At 45.5% G+C, this 21393-nt stretch overlaps 1 protein-coding gene across 1 annotated transcript in view; it reads right to left on the bottom strand.

The window, feature by feature from the left end:
• LOC126540380 (uncharacterized) overlaps positions 1 to 21393 on the bottom strand; it is a 35863-nt gene that overhangs the window by 10532 nt on the left and 3938 nt on the right. Inside the window, exons 3-5 of the mRNA XM_050187180.3 lie at positions 18934 to 19089; positions 8017 to 8190; positions 5579 to 5951 (exon numbers count right to left, since the gene is read on the bottom strand). Of these exons, the coding sequence (XP_050043137.1) occupies positions 5579 to 5951; positions 8017 to 8190; positions 18934 to 19089 (703 nt within the window). The remainder of the gene's footprint in view (positions 1 to 5578; positions 5952 to 8016; positions 8191 to 18933; positions 19090 to 21393) is intronic.

Here is a 21393-nt window from a genome sequence, read left to right as displayed (position 1 = left end):
CTATACTCCCAACATCCCCGTAACATATTGGTGGCAGGTGCTGGGTACCACGGCTAGAAACGGTGGATGTTGCAGTGGATGTCGCATAACAGTCCTCACCATGAATGATGGTGAGCATGCGGGATCAACGTCGTTGCCGCCTTCAACATCACCAGCTACGTCGCTGTCCCCTTCGGTTGTGGTTGTGCAACCCAAGGATCCTGGAACTTTCTCCAGGACCGATGGCGCTGACGTTAGAGAGCGGGTGGCTATGTATGAACGCGTGAGTGGATTCAACAGATGGGACCCTCCGCTTACGGTAGCTAAGCTGTTGTTCGACCTAAGAGGCATGGCAAAGGTGTGGTACGAAAACCACAAAGAGGAGCTAACCAGCTGGAACCAATGCAAAGAGAAGTCGACAGAGTTGTTTGGCAAACCAGCCGACCGTAAAATTGCCGCAAAGCAGGAACTGGCCTCCCATGCCCAATCCCCCATGGAGTCGAATGTCTCGTACATCCAGGACGTGCTGGCGCTTTGTCGTAAAGCCGATCACGACATGGCAGAAGCTGAGAAGGTCGGGCACGTGCTCAAGGCAATTGATGATGATGCCTTTCATCTGCTCATGTGCAAAAGCTGCTCTACAGTTGACGCTATCATCAAAGAGTGCCAACCATTCAAGCAGGCCAAAAGCCGACACGTCCTGCAACCATTCGCCAGACTTCTCAATAGTGCCGCAAAGTAGTGTGAAGGTCAGCCTGCACAGCAGTATGCGTCGCCATCAGAGGACGCGGTGCGAATCGTTCGACTGGAACTGGATGCGATGGCATCCGCAGCTTTCTGCTCGCATAGCAACTGATGCTATCCTTTTTCAGTTCCCCTCGCACAAGCCATTGTTCGCGAGGAACTCGAAAATATTGGCCTACATTCTGTCTGTGCTGTCGCCAACCCCAGAGCCAACGAGCGCCCTTCTACTATTTTCACTCCACCCCGACGCTTATCTCCGCGATATCGCAACCCGACTGAGTGGAGAACTGTGGATGACCAGCCGATATGTTTCACCTGCCACCGCATTGGTCATATCGCCTGATACTGTCGCAACTTGTGGCCCTCAACACCTCACACGCCGACCAACCTGAGCCGTTTTGATGGGAATGCCCGCGATGTTTTGCCCACCGCCGAGTCTCACAGTGCCAACAACTCTGCTAGGGACACGTGGTACAGTTGCTCACCATCACCGTGTAGACACCAGTCTCGTTCACCGCAAACATGTTTCTTATCTTCCTGTCAGCCGCAGCCACATCACCTTTCGTCCCCTGTGGCTTTCAGCCGCACCCTTTCGGAAAACTAAGAAATGCAGCCCTGCAGCCCTCGGAGGTGGTGCTGCATTGCCTACTACTGCAGCAAATCCTTTGTCTGTGCCCACAAAGAGAAGTGTCATTCGTGTTAAAATAGATCGCGTACCTGTCCAAGCACTCGTCGACACTGGAGCCCATGTTTCTGTGATGAGTGCTAGCCTATGTAGACGTTTAAAGAAGGTCCTCACCCCAGCAGCTGCACAAGTGCTCCGTGTGGCCAACAAGGGTGTGCTGGTTGTTCTTGGAATGAGTACTGCACGTTTAAGTATAGCCGGCCACGTCACTTCTGCTCTTTTTGCTGTGATCAACAACTGCCCTCACAACGTTATTCTTGGATTGGACTTCTTATCCAATGATTCTGCTCTCATCGACTCACGGTTACTAATAACGGCGGCGTTCTTCCGCTTCTGAATTTCGACCTGTGCCCTCAAGTGCTTCTAGCCAGCATGTTCTTGGCCAGCGTTTCTAGAACTTCCGAATTTGACGTTGACAGTCTGAATGCCAAGAGTGGTTTCTTAGCGCCAATTGCAGCTCGCAGCTATGGCTCCTTAATGAATGACTTCACGAAGATGATTGCACGTGACCTCACCTCTGCACAGGCCACAGACATACGTCTCCTGCTCGAATAATACAGTGACATCTCTGATTTCGGCGACAGGCCTTTAGGCCAAACATCTGTTGTTCACCACTGTATAAACAATGGAGACATAAATCCTATTCGTCAGCGTCCTTATCGTGTATCGCATGCTGAACGTAGAGTCCTCCTACTATAAGTGGATAAAATGCTCCGCAAAGGAGTCATCGAACCACCAGCCAAGCCTTGGTCTTCGTCTGTCGTCCTTGAGAAAAAAAAATAAGATGGTACCTAGCATTCTTGTGGCGTTTCGATTACCACCATTTAAACAAGATCACGCAAAAAGATGTCTACCCACTACCACGCATCGATGACGCCTTGGACTGCTTGCACGGAGCTAAACACTTTTCTTCTATTGATCTTCGATCCAGCTAATGGCAGATTTCAGTCGATGAAATGGACCGCGAGAAGACGGCCTTCATCAAGCCTGATGGTTTACATCAGTTCAAAGACATGCCCTTTAGCCTATGCAATGCTCTTGCGACATTTGAATGTATGATGGACTCTCTTCTGCGAGGCTACAAATGGACCACCTTTGCTATCTTGACGACGTTATTGTTCTTTTCTCCCACGTTCGGCAGCCACCTTACCCAAATCACTACAATTCTTGTGGTCTTCTGAAAAGCCGGCCTTCAACTGAACTCCACGAAGTTTCAATTCGGGCGCCGTCAGATTACCGTGTTTGGACATCTCGTTGACGCATCCGGTGTCCAACTGGATCTAGAAAAAGTTCACGCCGTACGCAGTTTTTCAGTGCCGCATTCTGCTTCTGACGTGCGCTGCTTCGTTGGCCTGTGTTCTTACTTTCGCCGTTTCATCAAAAACTTCGCCGACATTGCTCCGCCTTTGACAGATCTTCTAAAGAACACTCCATTGTCATGGGGCCCGGAGCAGGCTCATGCGTTCGCTGCTCTCATCGGGTTTCTCACCACGCCTCCCATACTTGCCCACTTTGATCCTTCTGCTCATGCACACTGATGCAAGCAGCCACGGCATCGGCGCTGTTCTTGCCCAACAGCAGAATGGTACCGTGTGCGTGATAGCTACGCCAGCCGCCTGCTGTCACCTCCCGAGAGAAATTACTCAATCACCGAGCGGGAGTGCATGGCTTTAGTTTGGGATGTCGCCAAGTGCCGGCCATATTTGCATGGCCACATATTTTCGGTCGTTACAGACCACGTTACAGACTCTGTTGGCCGCCTTCCCTCCGGAACCCGACAGGGCAGCTTGATCGCTGGGCTTTGTGGCTCCAGGAATTTTCATTTATTGTCAACTACAAGTCTGGACGTCTGCACAAGGATGCTGACTGCCTCTCTCCTCACCCCGTAGATCCTTCTCATCCTGTTGTGTATGATCCGGTGACCTGCGTGATGGCTTTTACTGACATGACCGACATACGCACTGAACAACAACAACATGACGAATCCTTACAGTCCATCATCGCCGGAGTGCAATATGGCAGCATTGACGCCACGTGCCACATGTTCGTTCTGCACAACGGCATCCTCTATCGCCGCAATATCAACCCTGACGGCCCTGAGTTGCTTCTTGTCCTTCCTCGTCATCTGCAATCTGCCGCGCTCGAACAACTTCACGATGCACCGACGGTGGGACACCTTGGAGTTTTGCGTACATATGACCGTGTACAACCCCGGTTCTTCTGGCCGGGTCTCTACCGCTCTGTCCGTAGCTATGTCACACCTTGCGAATTGTGTCAGCGACAGAAGAAACCTCCCCTGCCACCGGTCAGACAACTCCATCCAATTGAAGTTCCCTCTGAACCTTCCTTTCACGTAGGCCTTGACCTGCTTGACCCTTTTCCCACGACAACTAGAGGTAATAAGTGAATCGCCATCACTGCTGATTACGCGACACACTACGCGATCACAAAGTCGTTGCTGACAAGTTGTGCAACAGATGTCGCCGATTTTCCACTCCACAACATCATTCTCCACCACGGTGCACCTCAACAGTTACTTACAGACCAGGGCCGCTCGTTCTTGTCTCGAGTTGTTGACGACCTCCTCCGCTCTTGTGCTACTGAGCACAAGGTCTACCACCCACAAACGAACATCTCAACTGAATACTCACAGAGATGCTTTCGATGTACGTCTCCAACAATCACAGTGACTGGGACGCCACGCTGGCCTACATGACATTCGCATATAACTTGTCCCAACATGACACCACAGGATTTTCATCTTTTATATGGTCATGACCCCACATTGCCGTTTGACACCATCCTACCTTCTGTGCCACGTGTTGCAACTGAATACGCTCGTGAAGTTGTCGATCGTGCTCGCATGGCATGTCAAGCCACCTCATCTCGTTTATTAGCCTCGCAGGATATGCGAAAAAACCATTACGACCGGTGCCATCATGATGTTAAGTCTGCCCCAGGTGCTCGGGTGCTCCTTTGGTCACCATGTCGTCGGGCCAGCCTCTCCCAGAAGCTTCTCTCTCGCTACACAGGACCTTACAAAGTCCTACGTCAAGTTAATGACGTCAATTACGAGATCGCACCGTTACAGTTTGATCCATCCTCAAGTCCGACACCTGTTGACATTGTGCACATTTCGCGGCTGAAGCCATATTTCGCTCGCAGTTCTTCGCCTAACATGCGCCGAGACAGCGTTTCAGTGCCAGGGGTCCTGTTACGGAAGGATAAAAGAAGGGAAAGGAAGAAGATCGGAGATGCTGGCTGCTGCGTGTTGTTGTTGCTCAGCCATTTTAACCACACTGACTCTGCTTGTATATATATTGTAAATGCAGTCTGTGTATACTACCAACATCCCCGTAACAATATTACGATATATGGTTAAATGGTGATATAGCAAAGTTGGTAAAATTGGCAACTTGCTTTGTTACATCGAAATTCTACCTTTTATGCAAATAAGTAGTCTCTGATGGTGTTTCCTTACATGGAGGAACTGAAAATTTACCCAAATTATTGGACAATCAGAAAAAGCACATTTGAATGAGAAAATTCATTTTGTTGAGTTTGACTAGGTCCTGCAGTAGGACGACGCTATCCTGAAAAGTGCTGGCAGTGGGGAGCAAATGCTTCGTCTGCCTCTTGTTTCAACGTGTCTCCAAAACTCGAGATTTCGCAACTTCCAGTACTAAATGTACGGGAAAACAGTGCACATGATGCCACATAATCTCGGCCCACCCACTCTTTGTACACATGGCAGATTACTTCTAAAACAGGGCGCATGCACGGGCTCAACCACGCTGACATCCATGTGCAGCCATGGTCATGCCTAGAAAAGGAGACTCGAAACTTCAAATCGGGTATAACCTAACTTCCATAAAGCTTGGTTGGGGTGCAACAGTTGGAGAAGCATTGGATTTTACCCAATGGCGAAGGACCCTAATTACATATAATAGTTTGTTGTATCGAGGCTTGATGGTACTAGCATGGCATAAACACGAAAACATGAGAAGTGCCCATGAACATGCAGACATGCTGCTTGCGTGTTCAGGAACATGGGTTCCCAAACGTGTTCACATGCCCTTCTCATGTCATCTCTTTTGGACTACACTACTATTCCGATGGCATACCAACAAGCCCCCATCTAAGCCCAAGTTGCCTTCGGCCTCTGCTTACGCCTGATAGGGGCCCCAAAGTGCGTCCTGGGCCGCCGCCGTGAGGCACGCCGCCTGCTGCCCCGCTGTCCATTGCCGTTCTGCTGCTGGTATTGTTCCTGGAGCTGGCGGCCCCGGGCACGCAGGAAATGGAGAAGACTGACGAGCTCAGACCGCTTGGCAGCACGGTCCCGCAGCCGCGGCCCAAACAGGAACTCAGTCGACTGCTCACCATCCCCGCCACCAACGCTGGCAATAGTTGGACGAAGCCCGTCAAGTAGCCGCCGCTGGTCGGGTGCAACTCGCTTCAGCACAAAGCGGCGGCGCTCTTCTGACAGCGACTCGAATGCCCGACCCAGGTGGGCCAGGGCTGCCCCCGTGCGCTCAGCAACCGCCTGGCACGGAGGTGAAAAAAAAAAAAAAGGAAACAGAGGGACCGATGACTCTTATGTTATCACCTCAGAGAGATGTAATGGAATAGCATTTAGGGGGGTTTTATCAGTCTATGATTTCCCACCATACATCAACACTGAATAAAAGTAGAATTTTCCACGAAATGCACACAGAGATAGATTTTTTGCAATAATTTAGTGAAGATTTCATGAACATTACTTTCTGTGAGTAGTCTGAGTGACAAAAGCTTTTATGAGACAGAAGAAAAAGGGGAACTGAGGCGCCAGATTTTTTTTGTTTGTCGCCAGACTCATCAGCTTGTCACCAAATTAATTCTGCATTCATTCTTCACTAACCAAGTGCCCAGAAACCTGAACACTGAAGATGGCTGGGAAAGGCATCAGCATACATTGCATGAAGCGCTTGCTCACTGAGCGTGGTAGGATCAGACACTTGGTTACAATTGTTATACGCATGTACATCAGCTGTCACTTTCTGTCTCATGGAATGCCTCAGATTTGTCTAGCACTCTTCCGCTGCAGCAGTTTCAAAAAGGTCACAAAGTAATTTTAGAAGGAATGCCTTTGTATATGCTCGCTGTGCAGTTGGCTGCTTTTCTTAGTAATACCCAGCTGGAAAAACTGGTTGGAGTTATACAGGGCTGTTTCTCTCAGTTAGCCATCTGGCCCATATTCTCTCCAGTCAGTCTTCAAATGCTTTCCTAAAGGTGACTCAACTGGTGGCACCTCACTTATATAGACAGAACTGTTTCCAACATTTTGACTTAGACTGCGCTTCAAGTAAACATGCCAGTTGTGATACACTGCAAAGCTATGAATGGTAGGGGGGATACTAGTTGCACTTTTTAGTTCCCAAAATGCTCATAAAAATTATTTGATGTAAGATGTAAATGATGATGATGTAAGTGATGCTTGCCAAGCCAAAGAAGGCAAAATCTTCCAACTTAAATTGTTTTATTCAATTTACAATAAAGAAACCAGAATTAATGCTTGCAATTCAGCCTCTGCAGTACCTGTCTTCACGTATGGACCATGAATTTAAGATCTGGCCTCGCACCTCCAGGACAGATCTTTTTACATATTCATTATTTCAGAGAGCCATAGATCAGTGGAATAAGTTGCCAGCAGATCTTGTTGGCCACAAAACGGCCGATTTGTTTTATGATGCTTTGTGTCTACCCGCAATAATGCCAAGGATAGTGCTGTGTGCGATATTAGAGTGTGCACTTCACAGAGTGTGCACTCTGAAGAAGGATGACCAGCGAAGCTGTGTGTGTGGGCCTCTTAATGGCAAACTGCACCTCTGCCGCAGGTCGGCCCGGCATTTCACTATCTTCGATATCAGCCCATGTATGGGGAGTGCTTAACGCCTGCTTCAACTCTGCCGCAGTTCGGCCCAGCATGGCACTATCTTCGGGATCGGTCTACATATGGGGAGTGCTTAAAGCTTGTTTCACCTCCGCCGTGGGTCGACCCGGCATTGTACTATCTTTGGGATCGGCCCACGTATGGGGAGTGCTTAATGCCTGTTTCGACTCCACCGCGGGTGGCTCGGCGTTGCACTATCTTCGGGATCGGCCTACATATGGGGAGTGCTTAACGCCCGCTTCACCTCCGCCACGGGTTGGCCCGGTACTGCACTATCTCCGGTATCAGCCCACGTATGGGGAGTTTTTTGCTTACCATGCCAACGACACAAAAATTTCCTTGGACGGAAAGGCATACAGCTTCACTGTAAAAAAGATAGCATTACATGCCTTGGGCTCCAAGATGTAGATTTCGCCTTTTTTTTTTTTACTGGTACTGCATCATAAAGCTTTCCATCCAACACAGTAGGCATAATTTGTTCATAGGTATACGTCCCAAAGCAATGTTGTAGCTATGAAAGACACCCCAGCAGTGGGCTCCACAACTCTGAGCTCAGCAGCGCAACACCATAGCCACCGAGCTGCCACAGCAGGTAACGAAAGGCAGTTTAGTATCAAACAAAGTTGTCAAAGAGCTTCTGCGGATCAATGTTATAATGAATACAGCATGCAATGCTAACCTGTCGGGCAACATTAGGACCTGAGCGATCGCAGCAGTCAAGCAGATCCACCAGGGCACCCACTGCACCCATCACTGATGACTGGGTGCAGCGGAATGCTTCGTCCCGCACCCGGTCTAAACCAATAGCCCGAAAGCGGCTGTAGCCCTCGAACTCGGGATTCAGTCGAGGCACCTGGCATGGTGAGCACAAACACACTTTCAAAGGTCGCATACACTGAAAAACCACGAGATAGAATTTGAACAACAAAGTACAAACTGTGTAAATGGAAAAATTGCTCTTGTAAATAGAACAATTGCATTTGAAATACAGCATGCTGTTAAAACCTTCTAAAGGGCCTCTCCCAGGCCCAGTGGGAAATTTAGTTCATACACTGGGAGTTATAGCATATTTCCCCAATAATTATCGAAAGGGGCTTGTAGTAGCCGAGCTTAAAGTATATCACGGAGGAAGAATATTTAGGAGTTGAAACTTCCGTCAGTGCGGGTGACCAGATAAAGTCACAAAACAAGCATACGCCGACAGGGGCGCATGCAGTGGCAGCGCTTTGCGACGCGTCATGCAAGCCGCAGGAAAAAAAAAAAGAATGCAGACGCCCGTGTGGGCAGCTTGGGCGCGCGCTCTTCAGCGGCACCCGTGTCTTCCGCTCAAAGCAGACGACATGGATGTTCGCTTCAGCGGGCACGGCGTAACATTGTATTTGTGCACCCTTAAGTCAAACAGCAACAGTTCTTGTCAATGTCTGTTACAGGGCCGTAATACTAACAGCACTGCTACGCGCAAATGCCCTTCTTTGGACTTTGCTAGCCTAAGATGGGACGCAGGTGTTTCGCTGAAAACTACAAAAACGGGCACAAGTCTTGCAGGGAAAATGTGAGCATCTTAAAGGCTCCGAATTTTCCTGAACGCCTGCAAGCATGGGCTGCGGCAATTCCTGGGGACGGCCGTCAGCTTACATAGAGAAATTACGTCTGCAAAAAGCACTTTATGAGCAACATGATGAGACGGGATAAATACTACGGTGAGCTTAGAGGTAAGGTAATCCCGAACCAAAAAAAGAAGAAAGAAACTGGACTTCATCCGGAGGCTGTTCCCTGTATCTTTCTTCCATCTCCAGCATCTTTGACATCCCTAAAAAAGAAGCAGACTCACCGGAAAGCGTCACCAAATATCAGTCATGGTACCATTAAAAGATGAAGAATGAATGTATATGACAAAAGAGGAACATCAATAGCAGTGAACGTCAGCAATGTTCACAAAGCGTGTGAGGCCCATGAGCTTGAAGAAAATCACCTTGATCATGTACTCGAAGAAATTGAAGGAATGTTTGCCTTTGACGAGTGCCAGCAGCGCTTGCACCCATCCAATCGAAGTTATCATGTGGGTGTCAAACAATAGTGCCATGCACAACCGGAAGCTACAGTTATCTTATTATAGCGGTCATCAAAAAGAATGCATTTTTGTTTTTTACTGTGCTCAAATGATTGAAGCATAGCACCTATCACTGTCCAGGTTACCAGCACTAAAGAAGCGCGAGTGCCCTCAGTAGAACGTGTGCCAGGCGCAATCGAACGCGAACAACACATGTGACCGGTTGCCTTGGCAACCGAAACGGCAGTCATTTCTTTCTCCGCCGCCAGGTACCGCCAGCATGATAGTGGCTGCATGGGCTTGTGACCTTTTCTGGTAGCCGCAAATAGTGCAGGTTCCACTCCTAGACGTTTCTTGCTCCGTGAAGTAGATACAGTTGAATCTCGGTATAATGAACGCTGATGTAATGAATTATTGGCTATAAATAAGTGCAAATATCTAAGGTCTGATTGGTCAAATTTAATGCAGTGTAGTCTTGACCTGCTACATATAAAGAAATTAAAAATGTGGGATACGATACGGTAGCAGTTATAGCGAAGCAATAAATTTGTGTTCACATTTACCTTGAAATATACAACCTCTTAAGGTTACATTTAATTCCGTTGATTGAAAATTTAGTTTCACCCCATTTATTGCACCTTCATAATAATTAAAAGCAATAAGGTACAGAACAAATTTGTAATTTCTTCAAAAACCTTTCTTGAGCTTACAGAATGTGGACTCCATGCAAGAACTCGATACATGAGCATTGGATACGAGCACATCAAATATATTCCGTATCCAGCATACTTGTAAGGCACTTATCCAACCAATTGAAGAATGTACCCGATGTAAAACACTATGAAAGAACAATAAAAAAAACTGAACCGACTACATGACGATATACTGACAACCGAGAGCAAACATGCAGCCACCTACTTTAAAACTTGTATTAACTAAGCACTTCACAAATATTACAGTTGAATCTTGATAATTCGAACTCAAAGGGGCCCGAAATTTTGTTCGAATTGAAAGAACTTTGAATTAAAGGAAGCTAATTGAATGGAGGACTTACCTGCAGTGGCCCATGAGCACTGAGCTACCACATGAGTGGGAACTTCCAGAAGACTTATTCACACGTACCTATACATTACAGTCAACGTCCGATTTTTCGGACTCCCTAGGGGCCGCGAAAACGTCTGAAAAAATGAATGCATGCTTTTTACTGCCCCTAAGGGCTCAAATCGCCACAGGTACCTCCGAAATAGCTCTAAAGACCTGCCAATACACTTATTAGGCGTATCGGTGCTCTTACTGTGACAGGGGATGGCGGATGCATGCGTGTACAATTAATGGAAACATACCATCTCCCGCGACGATTGCCCCCTTCTAACTTGCTGCTGGAACACTGCTGGAATGGGGCGAAGCCGACTTTCGGGAACCGGCATTATGCAATGCGCCATGCTTTCCACGCTCCGGAGCCATTGACGAGAATTCCAAAGGCGGAGTCGGCGCCATGGCTAACAGTAGCGAATGGTTTCAGTGAAACACGCGGCACCGAACAGCAAGAAGCTTGGTAGTGAAAGTCGAAGTAGCTAGACCGAGCGTTGTTGCGGTGTGGCCACGGCTGCCAGCAGATCAGCATGCGAGAGTGCCGGCTCGAGATTTCAGACGTTCTTATACATTGACTTTATGGGGTACATGGCGGTGCCACGAAGGTGTACGAATTATCTAGCATGTCTGAAAAATTGGGGGTCTGGAAAATCAGTTGTTGACTGTACAGGACACCCGTCATTAACAGAAGTAATTGGTTATACGTGCCTGCGCACAAATTTCTGCCACGGTTTTCTTTTTTTGTTCGCGTGCAGTGTTGAGAAGTCTTTCTCTATAACGAAGTGATGGGAATGCTGGTCGGAGGCGCCGCCGCATAATTTGACACACTGCTGAGAGCATTGTCGGAGCGCAGTACATTCGAATTAACAGTCGCAAATGCTTACGCATTCGAATTACTGAGGGTTTTCGCCCATTGGAATACACATAATTGGAATACACATAACTTTGACGGGACCACAGTGTAAGTTCGAACAAACCAAAACTTCGAATTAAGCATATTCGAATTAACGAGATTCAACTGTATTTAAATATCCAGCACAAGTCCAAACAGAAGTGTTTCAAGAAGTGTTTCAAGATTTTAAACGTAATTGTTTTCATCAGTGTAATGCACTGATGAAAAAATCTCCTGGTCCGCGACTTGTACCCAGGACCAACGCCTTTCCAGAACTGTCTATCTACCATATGGGCTAACCAGGAGGCTAGCCGATCACATAGTGAGGGCGAATTAATAGACAACTCTAGGCACTGGGACACTGAATATGGCAAATCAGTTCTGCAGAGGCCCACAAGGTTTTCTTCAACAGCGAGGCTTTCTTCCCGAGAAACCCGTGTGGGTTTCCTTTGTAACTTCGTGCTACAATTAGGGTGGATGCCAATTTTTTTCCCTTTCATGTACTTTTTTTCACCTTGTGGGCTTCTGCAGAACTGATTTGCCATATTCAGTTATTTTTTTGTGTGGCTAAAATATTAACTAGTTCAATATCAGTGCTGATAAAACCATCTCCAACTGCCAGTCTACGCAACCTGCAATAGAATACGGCGACTTGAAAAGCGTTCGAGGGCTCCTTAAGCAGTGTGGATGGGATGGGGAGCGACAGGTAACAAGGCACCACAGGAAGCTTGCCATCAATGTTTGTATTTGTAGACATTATCGCCAATAAGACGCGAGATCAGACGCACGGGGTAGACTGACAACTGTACTAGCAAAGTATCACGGTCGGTCCCAACAGTGTCCGAAAAGCCTGGCTTGCATTTCGTTCAAATAATCTGATCAAAATGGTTTTTTTTCTACCAATATCTAGGCGTTTGCCTACTATAACAAATGTCAGATACTGTACAGTTAAACCTTGGTATAACCAAGTTGGTGAAATCGGCACTTTACTTCGTTATATTGAAATTTTGTTATAATGAAATCCGACCTTTTATGAAAATAAGTACAGTTGCCATCAAATTTTTCTTACACGAAAGGAGCCGTAAAGAGATTAGAATTATCAGACGATTGAAAAGAACGAATTTCAATGACAAAAAACTTGCAGCTTGAACGAAACGCGAAGCATTGATAGTGATAACATTGTATCACACAACTACACGAAGTAAGGTTTGTAGTGTTATCAGCCATAAAAATTGCAGTATTAATAATCCATTAGGTGTTTTATTTATTTCAACCAAAAGTCACTGGATCTTGCTTTTTTTTTTCCATGGCTTATTTTCAAACTTCACTCCACCGAAAACCCCTCTAAAGCTTGTTTAACCAACTTCCTTTGTGTTTCAGGCACTGAAACTTCGTTTTACCTGTTCATTATGCAGATATGTGTACTTGTCAGTGACACAAATGGTACGGTTATTAACAAGGGAAAAATATTTTATTTTACCCTGTTTCCAAATCAACTGTTCTGTGAAGCAAAGTTCTTCACCGAAAAAGTCGGTCTCCAGACATGGAGAGGGAGAAGGGAGGCCTGTCAGCATCTACACAGCACCACTGTTGGGTCATCAATGGCATCTTCGCTTTCTGAATCACTTTCAGTAGAAAAAGCAATAAGAAGACTATTTTCATCCTCTTTATTCAAAGAAAAAAACCCTGGTGCATCCCTTTCACTTTCACGTACAAGCTGTCATGAGATTCCAAAAACGCGGTCTTCGAGCACTGATAAAGTGCTGCGATCTATCTAAGTAGAAAACAAAGACTGAAATAAACGCATCCCTCCAGCGCTGATGAAATGGCTGCTATCTATGATGCAGAACACAAGAGTTAAACCAACACAACGCAGCTTTACAGGCACTGAAAAAGTGCTTGCATCCATGTAATAAAACAAAAACTAGCGAAATAACCGTGGACTTCAAACGCTGCCACTGCGGCTGTCTATGCAGTAGAAGAAAAACTAAGTGGACATGCCGAGCTCGTCAAAACTGCTTTGAAAACGATATTGTCATGAACGACCTAAGCTCATCCAAAGCAAATTAACCAGGATTGCGCTGATGAGCTCAGCTTGTCCAAAATACTTAAGGAGTTAATAAAGTTAGCAAGCATGGCGTGATGTACACACAGGCAAACATTAACAGATCTCACTCGATGACCGCAAGCACTTCCTGTCACAACGCTGGCATGTGGAAGAGTGCAAACATGCAAACAGAGGGGAGCGAACGCTTCTACTGCCTCACTGAAACTTGAGATTACGCAACCTCCAGCACTAGGTGTGCACGAAGAAGAGCGCACATGCACAATCGGTATATGCACAGCAATGGCCATGAGCTTGATTCCCTCCCCGCTAGCGCACAGGAAGCCACCATCCTTCTCGGCATACCCTTGCACGTTTCCCTCGCACCCACAGCACATATTGCGCGAGCACAATAGGATTTTATCACACTGACTTTATAATGGAACCCAACGGAAAGAGGGTCTTGTATGTAGTACTAGTATTGCTGTTCTTACTTATCAGATGCTGCTCCACTTCAGCGGCCGCTCTGTGTCGCTCAACACATGGTTTGAGAGGTGCATTCGCAAGCAGCCGCATGTAATTCAGCCATTTGGCCATCTGCACCCACAGCGCTTTCCATTTATTGCGTCGGCATTCTCTTGCAGCGGCAGTGACATTCACAATATTGAAATTGCGCATAAACACACTGTTATATTGAAGTTCAGAATAACAGCTGTTCTATAAACAAGTTAAAAAAATGACACGCATTGCTACATCGAAAATTTAATTGTATTGAAGTTTGTTATTCCAAGATTTAACTCTAAAATGTTGGGAGGCCACAGTGCTATAAGGCCAACTGACCTCCATACACCAGCAGAGCCTCCCTCGCATTACCCGACCAGTATCCATAAGCCACACTCCTCTCCTGCCATCTCCAATACAGAAGCCGAGGGCCCTACTCCTTTGCTCTCATGATTGAGAACAAAGGAGTTGTACTGAAACACTTAAAGCACTTAAACAGTACTTAAACCATAGCCTTGAACAGCTTGCTACGTGCACTCTCACATGCTTGCTACTTAAACATACTGTAGAAAAAAAATGGAAACAGGGTCTCTGAAAACTTCAGCTCAACTTATTTCGTTGCTCAGCAGAGGCAAAAAAGATACAATCTGAGCTACTTTTCGTAACCACCACAATATCAACAAGCTCGGAATGCAATACAACTATAATTTCCATTTATTAGAACTATGTACAGAGATCATAGGGATGACTATGCATCTAAAAGTAAGCTAAATTTGTCCGCTTAAAATACTACAACACATTTTTGCAGTGCTAGCTTTGTCAGTCGTAGTTGAGCATTCTGTCAATTTTTCATGAAAATAGTAAGGATTCATTCTTTAAACGCCATTAAAATAGGCCAATTATTGCTAATATTGTAATATTGCCATTTTTCATACTTTATTACAAAATATGGTCAACGAGCAATTTTTTAGACATGCCTTATAATTTGGACACCTTCACAGCACAGGCCCCATAGAGTCAATGTACAAGACTTCTGTAATTTTAGACGCACTGGCCCTTGCACCCAAAAACCCCGCATCTCATCATTACGTTTCACCGTTTTATTTTTCAGCTTTTTGGCATAACAGTAGCTCCGAAACAGCATTAAATGAAGTCACCACTCATCATCATCATCAGCCTATTTTATGTCCACTGCAGAGCAAAAGCCTCTCCCTGTGATCTCCACTTACCCCTGTCCTGCGCCAACCGATTCCAACTAGCACCCGCGAATTTCCTAATTTTGTCGCCCCACCTAGTCTTCTGCAGTCCTCGACTGCACTTTCCTTCTTTTGGCACCCATTCTGTAACCCTAATCATCCACCGGTTATTTAACCTGAGCATTACATGACCTGCCCAGCTCCATTTTTTTCTCTTAATGTCAATCAGAATATCGGCTATACCTGTTTGCTCGCTGATCCAAACTACTCACTTTCTGTCTCTTAACATTATGCCTAGCATTCTTTGCTCCATCACTCTTTGCGCGGTCCTTAACTTGTTCTCAACCTTCTTTCTCAGTCTCCCAAGTTTCTGCCCCATATGTCTGCACCGGTAAATACACTGATTGTACACCTTCCTTTTCAATGATAATGGTAAGCTTCCAGTCAGGAGCTGACAATATCTGCCGTATGCACTCCAACCCATTTTTATCCTTCTGTAAATTTACTGCCACCACAGTAATTATTCCGGACCTCTGAACCAGTGCTCTCACATGCCAATCCATTGGCAGCCATAGTAATAACATATTGTCATTAGGCCTAGCTTCTTCGATGTTCACTATTAGGCTTCCTGCTGTTCAGTGTTGTTTTTTGTTTAAAGTATTCACTGCTGTCGGCAATGGCGTCGACTCCGCCTTTGCAGGAAGCACAGCAAGGGTCTAGAGCATTGCATATTTCCGGTTTCCAATAGTCAGCTTCATCGCAATACAGCGGTGTTAAGCTGTTAAGCATACGCAATGTATTGCGGTGAAGCATACCAACAGTGCAAAGTCACAGCACATAAAATGTGTTCCTTAATCCTCACGTCACCAGATCCGGCCATTTTGAGCTGACAAGCGCAGAGCATACAATGCATGCTGACGATCGTGTTTGCAAAGTATTAAATCGCTACACACTGCGGAAAGTCTGAAATTTCAATCCAAACGCCGCTTTCCCTTCCCCTCGCGGCGACCGCGCTCCAAGCCAGACGGTGACGTACATGTGTCCCTGCACCTACATACTTGTGTTTGCAGTGAGCTGTCAATCATTGAGACATGTGACTTCAAGAATTATTCAAGGCAACATCTGTTATTTGTGTGATCTGTTGCTTGAATTGACGAATGGAAGTTTAGAGAAATAAAACACACGAACAAAATGTCTGCATGTTTTTTGTTTTACTTCACACTGAAGCAAGAGAGATCCGCTTCGTCTGCTTGTTCCCACGGTAGTGCAGTCACGTGCGCAGGTACCTAAACTATGCCATTTTCTACTGTGTTCCAGCGTGTCATCACGCTCTAAGATCTGCTTGTGTCTGCCTCAGTATACATGTAGCACTAAATTATACTGCTAGTCATGCGTCCTCGGGCAAAGTGCACAAAATCGTGCGCTGGAGCAAAACGAGACAATCACAACAGCTTGCACGTGACCCCGTCAGCAGAAGAGCATAGTGCCGAAAAAAAAAAAAAAGCGAGGATAAAAAGACTGAAGGCGGGGCCCGTGACATATGCACCACGCGATCCTTGAGATCCGGTATGGAAGAATGCAGGGAAGGAATGTCGCTTGCAGAGGCTAGACGGGGTGAGTGGAGAGAGTGCCTCGCTTGGCAGTGGAGCTCGCCTGCTGAAATCATGGGTTCGTGGCACTGAACTATTTCTATCTCGGCTATTAATGAGCAGATTTGAAAAATTTTTGCAGCAGAACGCTCCCTAGAGGACATGTAACAACTTCCATAAATTGCTATGGCAATTTTCTATTATGCTATGCTATGCTAGCATAGCATAGCATAAATTTGCTATGGGGCCTGGTGAGGGGCCCTTTAAAGGGACTCGCAACTGATTTGTAAAGACAATTTTTATGACACAATGAGAAGCTCACTCTCAATAGTGTTTAAACATGCAGTAGTTACTTCTAAAAGCATGTGGATATTTTATAAGCAGAATTTTTCGATCTGAGCAGCCTCTAAAAAAGGAGAAGCCCCTCCTCCAGCAATGCTGAAAAGTGAGAGCGATGCCGATAGCCCGCCTCACAAATTGTGAAAGCCACCCATTGTTATACTTTCACAAGAGTGAGTGCAACTGCGGTTAACCACCTACATTCTGACCCTTTCAACCACTTTTGAAAATAAGAAGAGTGTACAATAGGTTTGCACTGTTCTACAGACCTTTTTCATATTTGTACCGCATTTTGCTCTCAGTACACGTCTACATCATGGCTAGCTGGCCCCTGGTGTCATTATTCTGTCAATAGACAAGCCAAGCAAACTCACTGAAAATGTAAGTGAAGGCGTTGCCTCCTACTCTACTCACTGCAAACAGAGGCTTATCTACACAATGTAAGTTAAAAAAACTTATAAAAGAAAAAAAGTGTCCTGCATTTCAAAAGAAATAATTAGACCAGGAACCATGTACACTAGTAGAAGGTCACGTAATAGGTCACTTATGCATCTTCATCTTTTTGCCGTATGGGGCACCAAAGGTCGCTTTTTATGACTTTTAGTGAACAATTAAAAATATAAATCCTGCTTAATGAAAAAAAAAAAACAGTGCTCATTTTAGCCAATGCGATAGGCTATCTTTCCATCAGCAGGGTTATCTCAATTCATGTTCTGAGCAATTGTCTGTCCCTTTAATAGTAGTACACATGCACGCGCACCTGCCATCTTCTGTCACAGTAAAAGCACTGAAATGCATTAACAAAATTGCATTGGCAGACCTTTAAAGCTATTTTGAATGCCGCTGTGGCGCAAATTTCTTAACATTTTCGCAGTCCCTAGAGAGTTTGAAAAATCAGACGTTGACTGTAAATAATGAGTGTAGCAGCATATTTTTTCTTTAATTTCCAGAACAACATTTTTAAACATTTGTGAGAAAAGTTTTCAACTTCATTGCCTAACTAAAATGGCCCCACAAAGCCATAATTTGAGGATCAATGAGCACTTGCTCAAAATGCGAAGTGTGGGCGACATAAGTCTAAATTACGGAAAAAAGGTTTGGCGCTCTACAATGTCTTAGTCTTCAAAATTGTAAAATAAGTCGCAAAAATGCTCTTTCCCCACTTTAAATGAATTACATTTTTTTTGCAGGAAATCCATGCTGCATGTCACAATACACGGGTTGATTCTTTTCTACACAGACATTTGCCCCCACCTCATAAAATTTTCAATAGAAACAAAGAATAGTCTGGGCCCCCTAAGTCTGACCTAAGCCTCCTATGCTTTCGTAGGCATCCCATGGTCAAAAGTAGCAAAAAACTGAGTCATTCGGTTCCCCTTACTCTTCTAGCTCAGTGCATAGCAAAGCTCTCGACTTTGGCAGGCTTGATGCCTTGAGGAGTGTGCAAGGGTTTATTGGTTCGCTGCCTCTTCCCAAGTTCCTGAACTATGTGATGCTTGCAGTTGAAAAGATGTTCCACTTCTGCCACTCCCAGGAGTAGATCTAGTGCACATACACATATACTAAACCCAAGAAAGTTTACGGGAGGACCATCACTGGGTAGCATAGCTGAAGGTAAAAGCACCGCATGTGTTATGTACAAGACGTGGGTTCAGTTCCTATCGGCGGCAAGTTGTCTTCTCACCCAGTTTTCCCTTTTCCTCATTGTTTCTACATTTCAGTTTAAAAAAAAAGAAGTTAACTTCCCCTATGCTTTTTCTGAGGCTATCATCATTGTCCGTCGGCTTCATGTGATCGTGACAAAAAGAATAGAGTCCCTCAGTTTTGCTTATTCTTTTTGCTCATTATAACCGGGAAGCCACAGCCAGTTAGTACAGCAGGCCCTGCACATACCTTCAGAAAAGGCAAGTTTGGGTTGGGGTAGGCTGCACGAGCCTTGCGACAGCGCACTGCTCGCCCACGGGCTTCCCAGCATCGGCGCACAAAGCGGCCTATGTAAGGCGCCACTGGACGGCTGGCATCAAAGTCTTCCTCCGTCCACTGGTTCTCCTGCATAGATGTCGGCACTTTTTCAGCACCTCAAAGGCCGCGTTAATTCAGAACTTGTGTTCTACAACATCGATGGCAGCCATTTTGTCAGCGCTGGAAGAGCGCGTTTATTGCGGTCTTTGTTTTCTTCTACATAAAGGCAGCACTTTGTAGCCGCTCAATGACCACGTTTTTGGAATCAAGCACTTTTTGTGCCTTTTGGCAAATGTGGGACGATGGCGTCTGCACTGTTGGTGGCAATGACAAGTACATGCCTATATATGGCATTGTGAAGAAGTAAAATTTTATTTTCGCGCTTAGAACAGGAAACAAATTGATTGAGAATGCTTTAGAAGGATTTTCGATGGAGCAAGGTTTGAAAATTAGCATTCGGAAAAAGACAAAGCAAAATGAAGGTCACTTTCGGTCAAAATAAAACACTTAAGCAGTCAATCAGCGAGCACCATGTAAATGCTACGTGCTGCAATAAGCCATAAACTCTCCAAGCTATAGCAGACAATGCCCACACACTTGGCACAAAGAACGATCGGAGCACTGCGGTGGCAGGAAAGGCAGCAGGCCGCCTACTCACCACAAGCGAAGCAGGAGTTGGTAACGTTGGTAAAAATGGCATTTTGGGTAAATTGTAAAAGGGGCAATCTTATAATACAGGGGAAATTATTTTGCTCTTTAGTGTCCCTTGAGCCCTGCAAATAAGATGGTGCCTTGCCAAGTTCAAGATTCCATTTTGCCTATAGCCTTGCACCCAGCAGAAAGGTTTGGTTGTAGAATGTTTAACAATCTCTACTTATCTGGAGATGCGTATGCTACAGAAAGGCGCAATTAATGCATGTGGCTCCATCTGGTCTTGTCTGGCCCATTGCTGTGTTGTCTATTGAAAAAAGGCCACTCAGCACTCTAGGAACGTCTTAGCAGACCCTACAGACACAACAAGGCACTCTACCACAGCTACACAGGTCACAGATGCCACTTTCAAGTTCACCCTTTCAAGCAGTCCTTTCTACCTGTCACCATTAAAGCTTGGAATGAACTGCCCAATTTCATTGTCAATGAACACATCCCATCAGCATTTGAACAGTTAGTTACCATTAATTACACCTGTTACATCTTGCATTACCTATGTATAACCTTATGTAAGTGCACTGCAATATGTAAATTTTGTGTTCACGTTTTGTAGCTTAACATTATCCTTTTTGTTGCTTCCATACTACTACTTGTGATACATACACTGCAGCAATTTTCTGAATATGTTTCCAAATACTGAAGAACTGCTTTCACAGTTACAGCTGCTAGAATTTAGTTGCTAGAGATAACACAGATTCCAAGTAAATATGCATAAATTCCTTTCATGTTGATTAGAGTCAGTCAAAATTTGTTCTATGTGTACCAGGTATGAAACACCATACGGTAATGGGTTAAGGCAGGGTTGCGCAGCTCGAACCCAGCGAGGGCCAAAACAAACTTCTCTGGTAGCCACATGGGCCATAACTTTATAGGGACATATTGCATCTTTTGCTAGCAGAAAGGCAGTCTGTTTAGTGTTATTCGGTAGAAGCATATAGGGCAAGCGCATGCTTGATTGAATTGTAGACGCTGCACCAATAGCACGGTCTTGGTGTGGGCAACTTTCTCCATGATTGCGCGCCTTATCTACTCCCAACAAGGGCTACTACGATATTACACCCTTCTTTTTTCAGGTTTATTTCGTGCCCTTGTTTGGCGTCAACATTGGCGTTTTTCCCGTCTTTGCCGCACCAGTACACTATACGTGTCTAAACTCGACTGCGGTCCACATGCGGTGCGCAGGCCCTATGCTGAGCAGCCCCGAGTTAAGGATTTAATAAATCCTGAGGATCACGATTGCCGACCCTTGACAGACTATAATGCGCTGATGAAGACGAGGTAAATGTAGTAGACTGAATGGATTGGTGAACCTCCTTTTTGGCCATGCCAAGGGTTTGCCAATATGATTCCTGCAATGTTGTCTGTGCGAGCTGCCTATTGGTGCCAATGCATAGGCAAATTTATTTAGTATTACACACTGCAGACTAAACTGGTCCAAGCAAGATGGCCGACACCAATTAAAGAAATCTGCATTTTAGAGAAAACATGGTAGCACGAGAAAAAAAAGAACTATCAGACAAAACAGATCAGCATCTATTCATACAGTGTGTCAGAATGTTCAGTTAGGTCATTCCAATTGTATAGCAAACGTGACAAGAAGGGAAACTTACAAATGTTAGTTCTTGCAATACAGTATATGGGGTTAGCAAGTGTACTTTAAAATGTTGTGTAGGTCTTGTA

The sequence above is a fragment of the Dermacentor andersoni genome, chromosome 2 (assembly GCF_023375885.2).
Source record: "Dermacentor andersoni chromosome 2, qqDerAnde1_hic_scaffold, whole genome shotgun sequence".
Taxonomy (NCBI): Eukaryota; Metazoa; Arthropoda; class Arachnida; order Ixodida; family Ixodidae; genus Dermacentor; species Dermacentor andersoni.
This window is presented reverse-complemented; position numbering and strand designations above follow the sequence as displayed.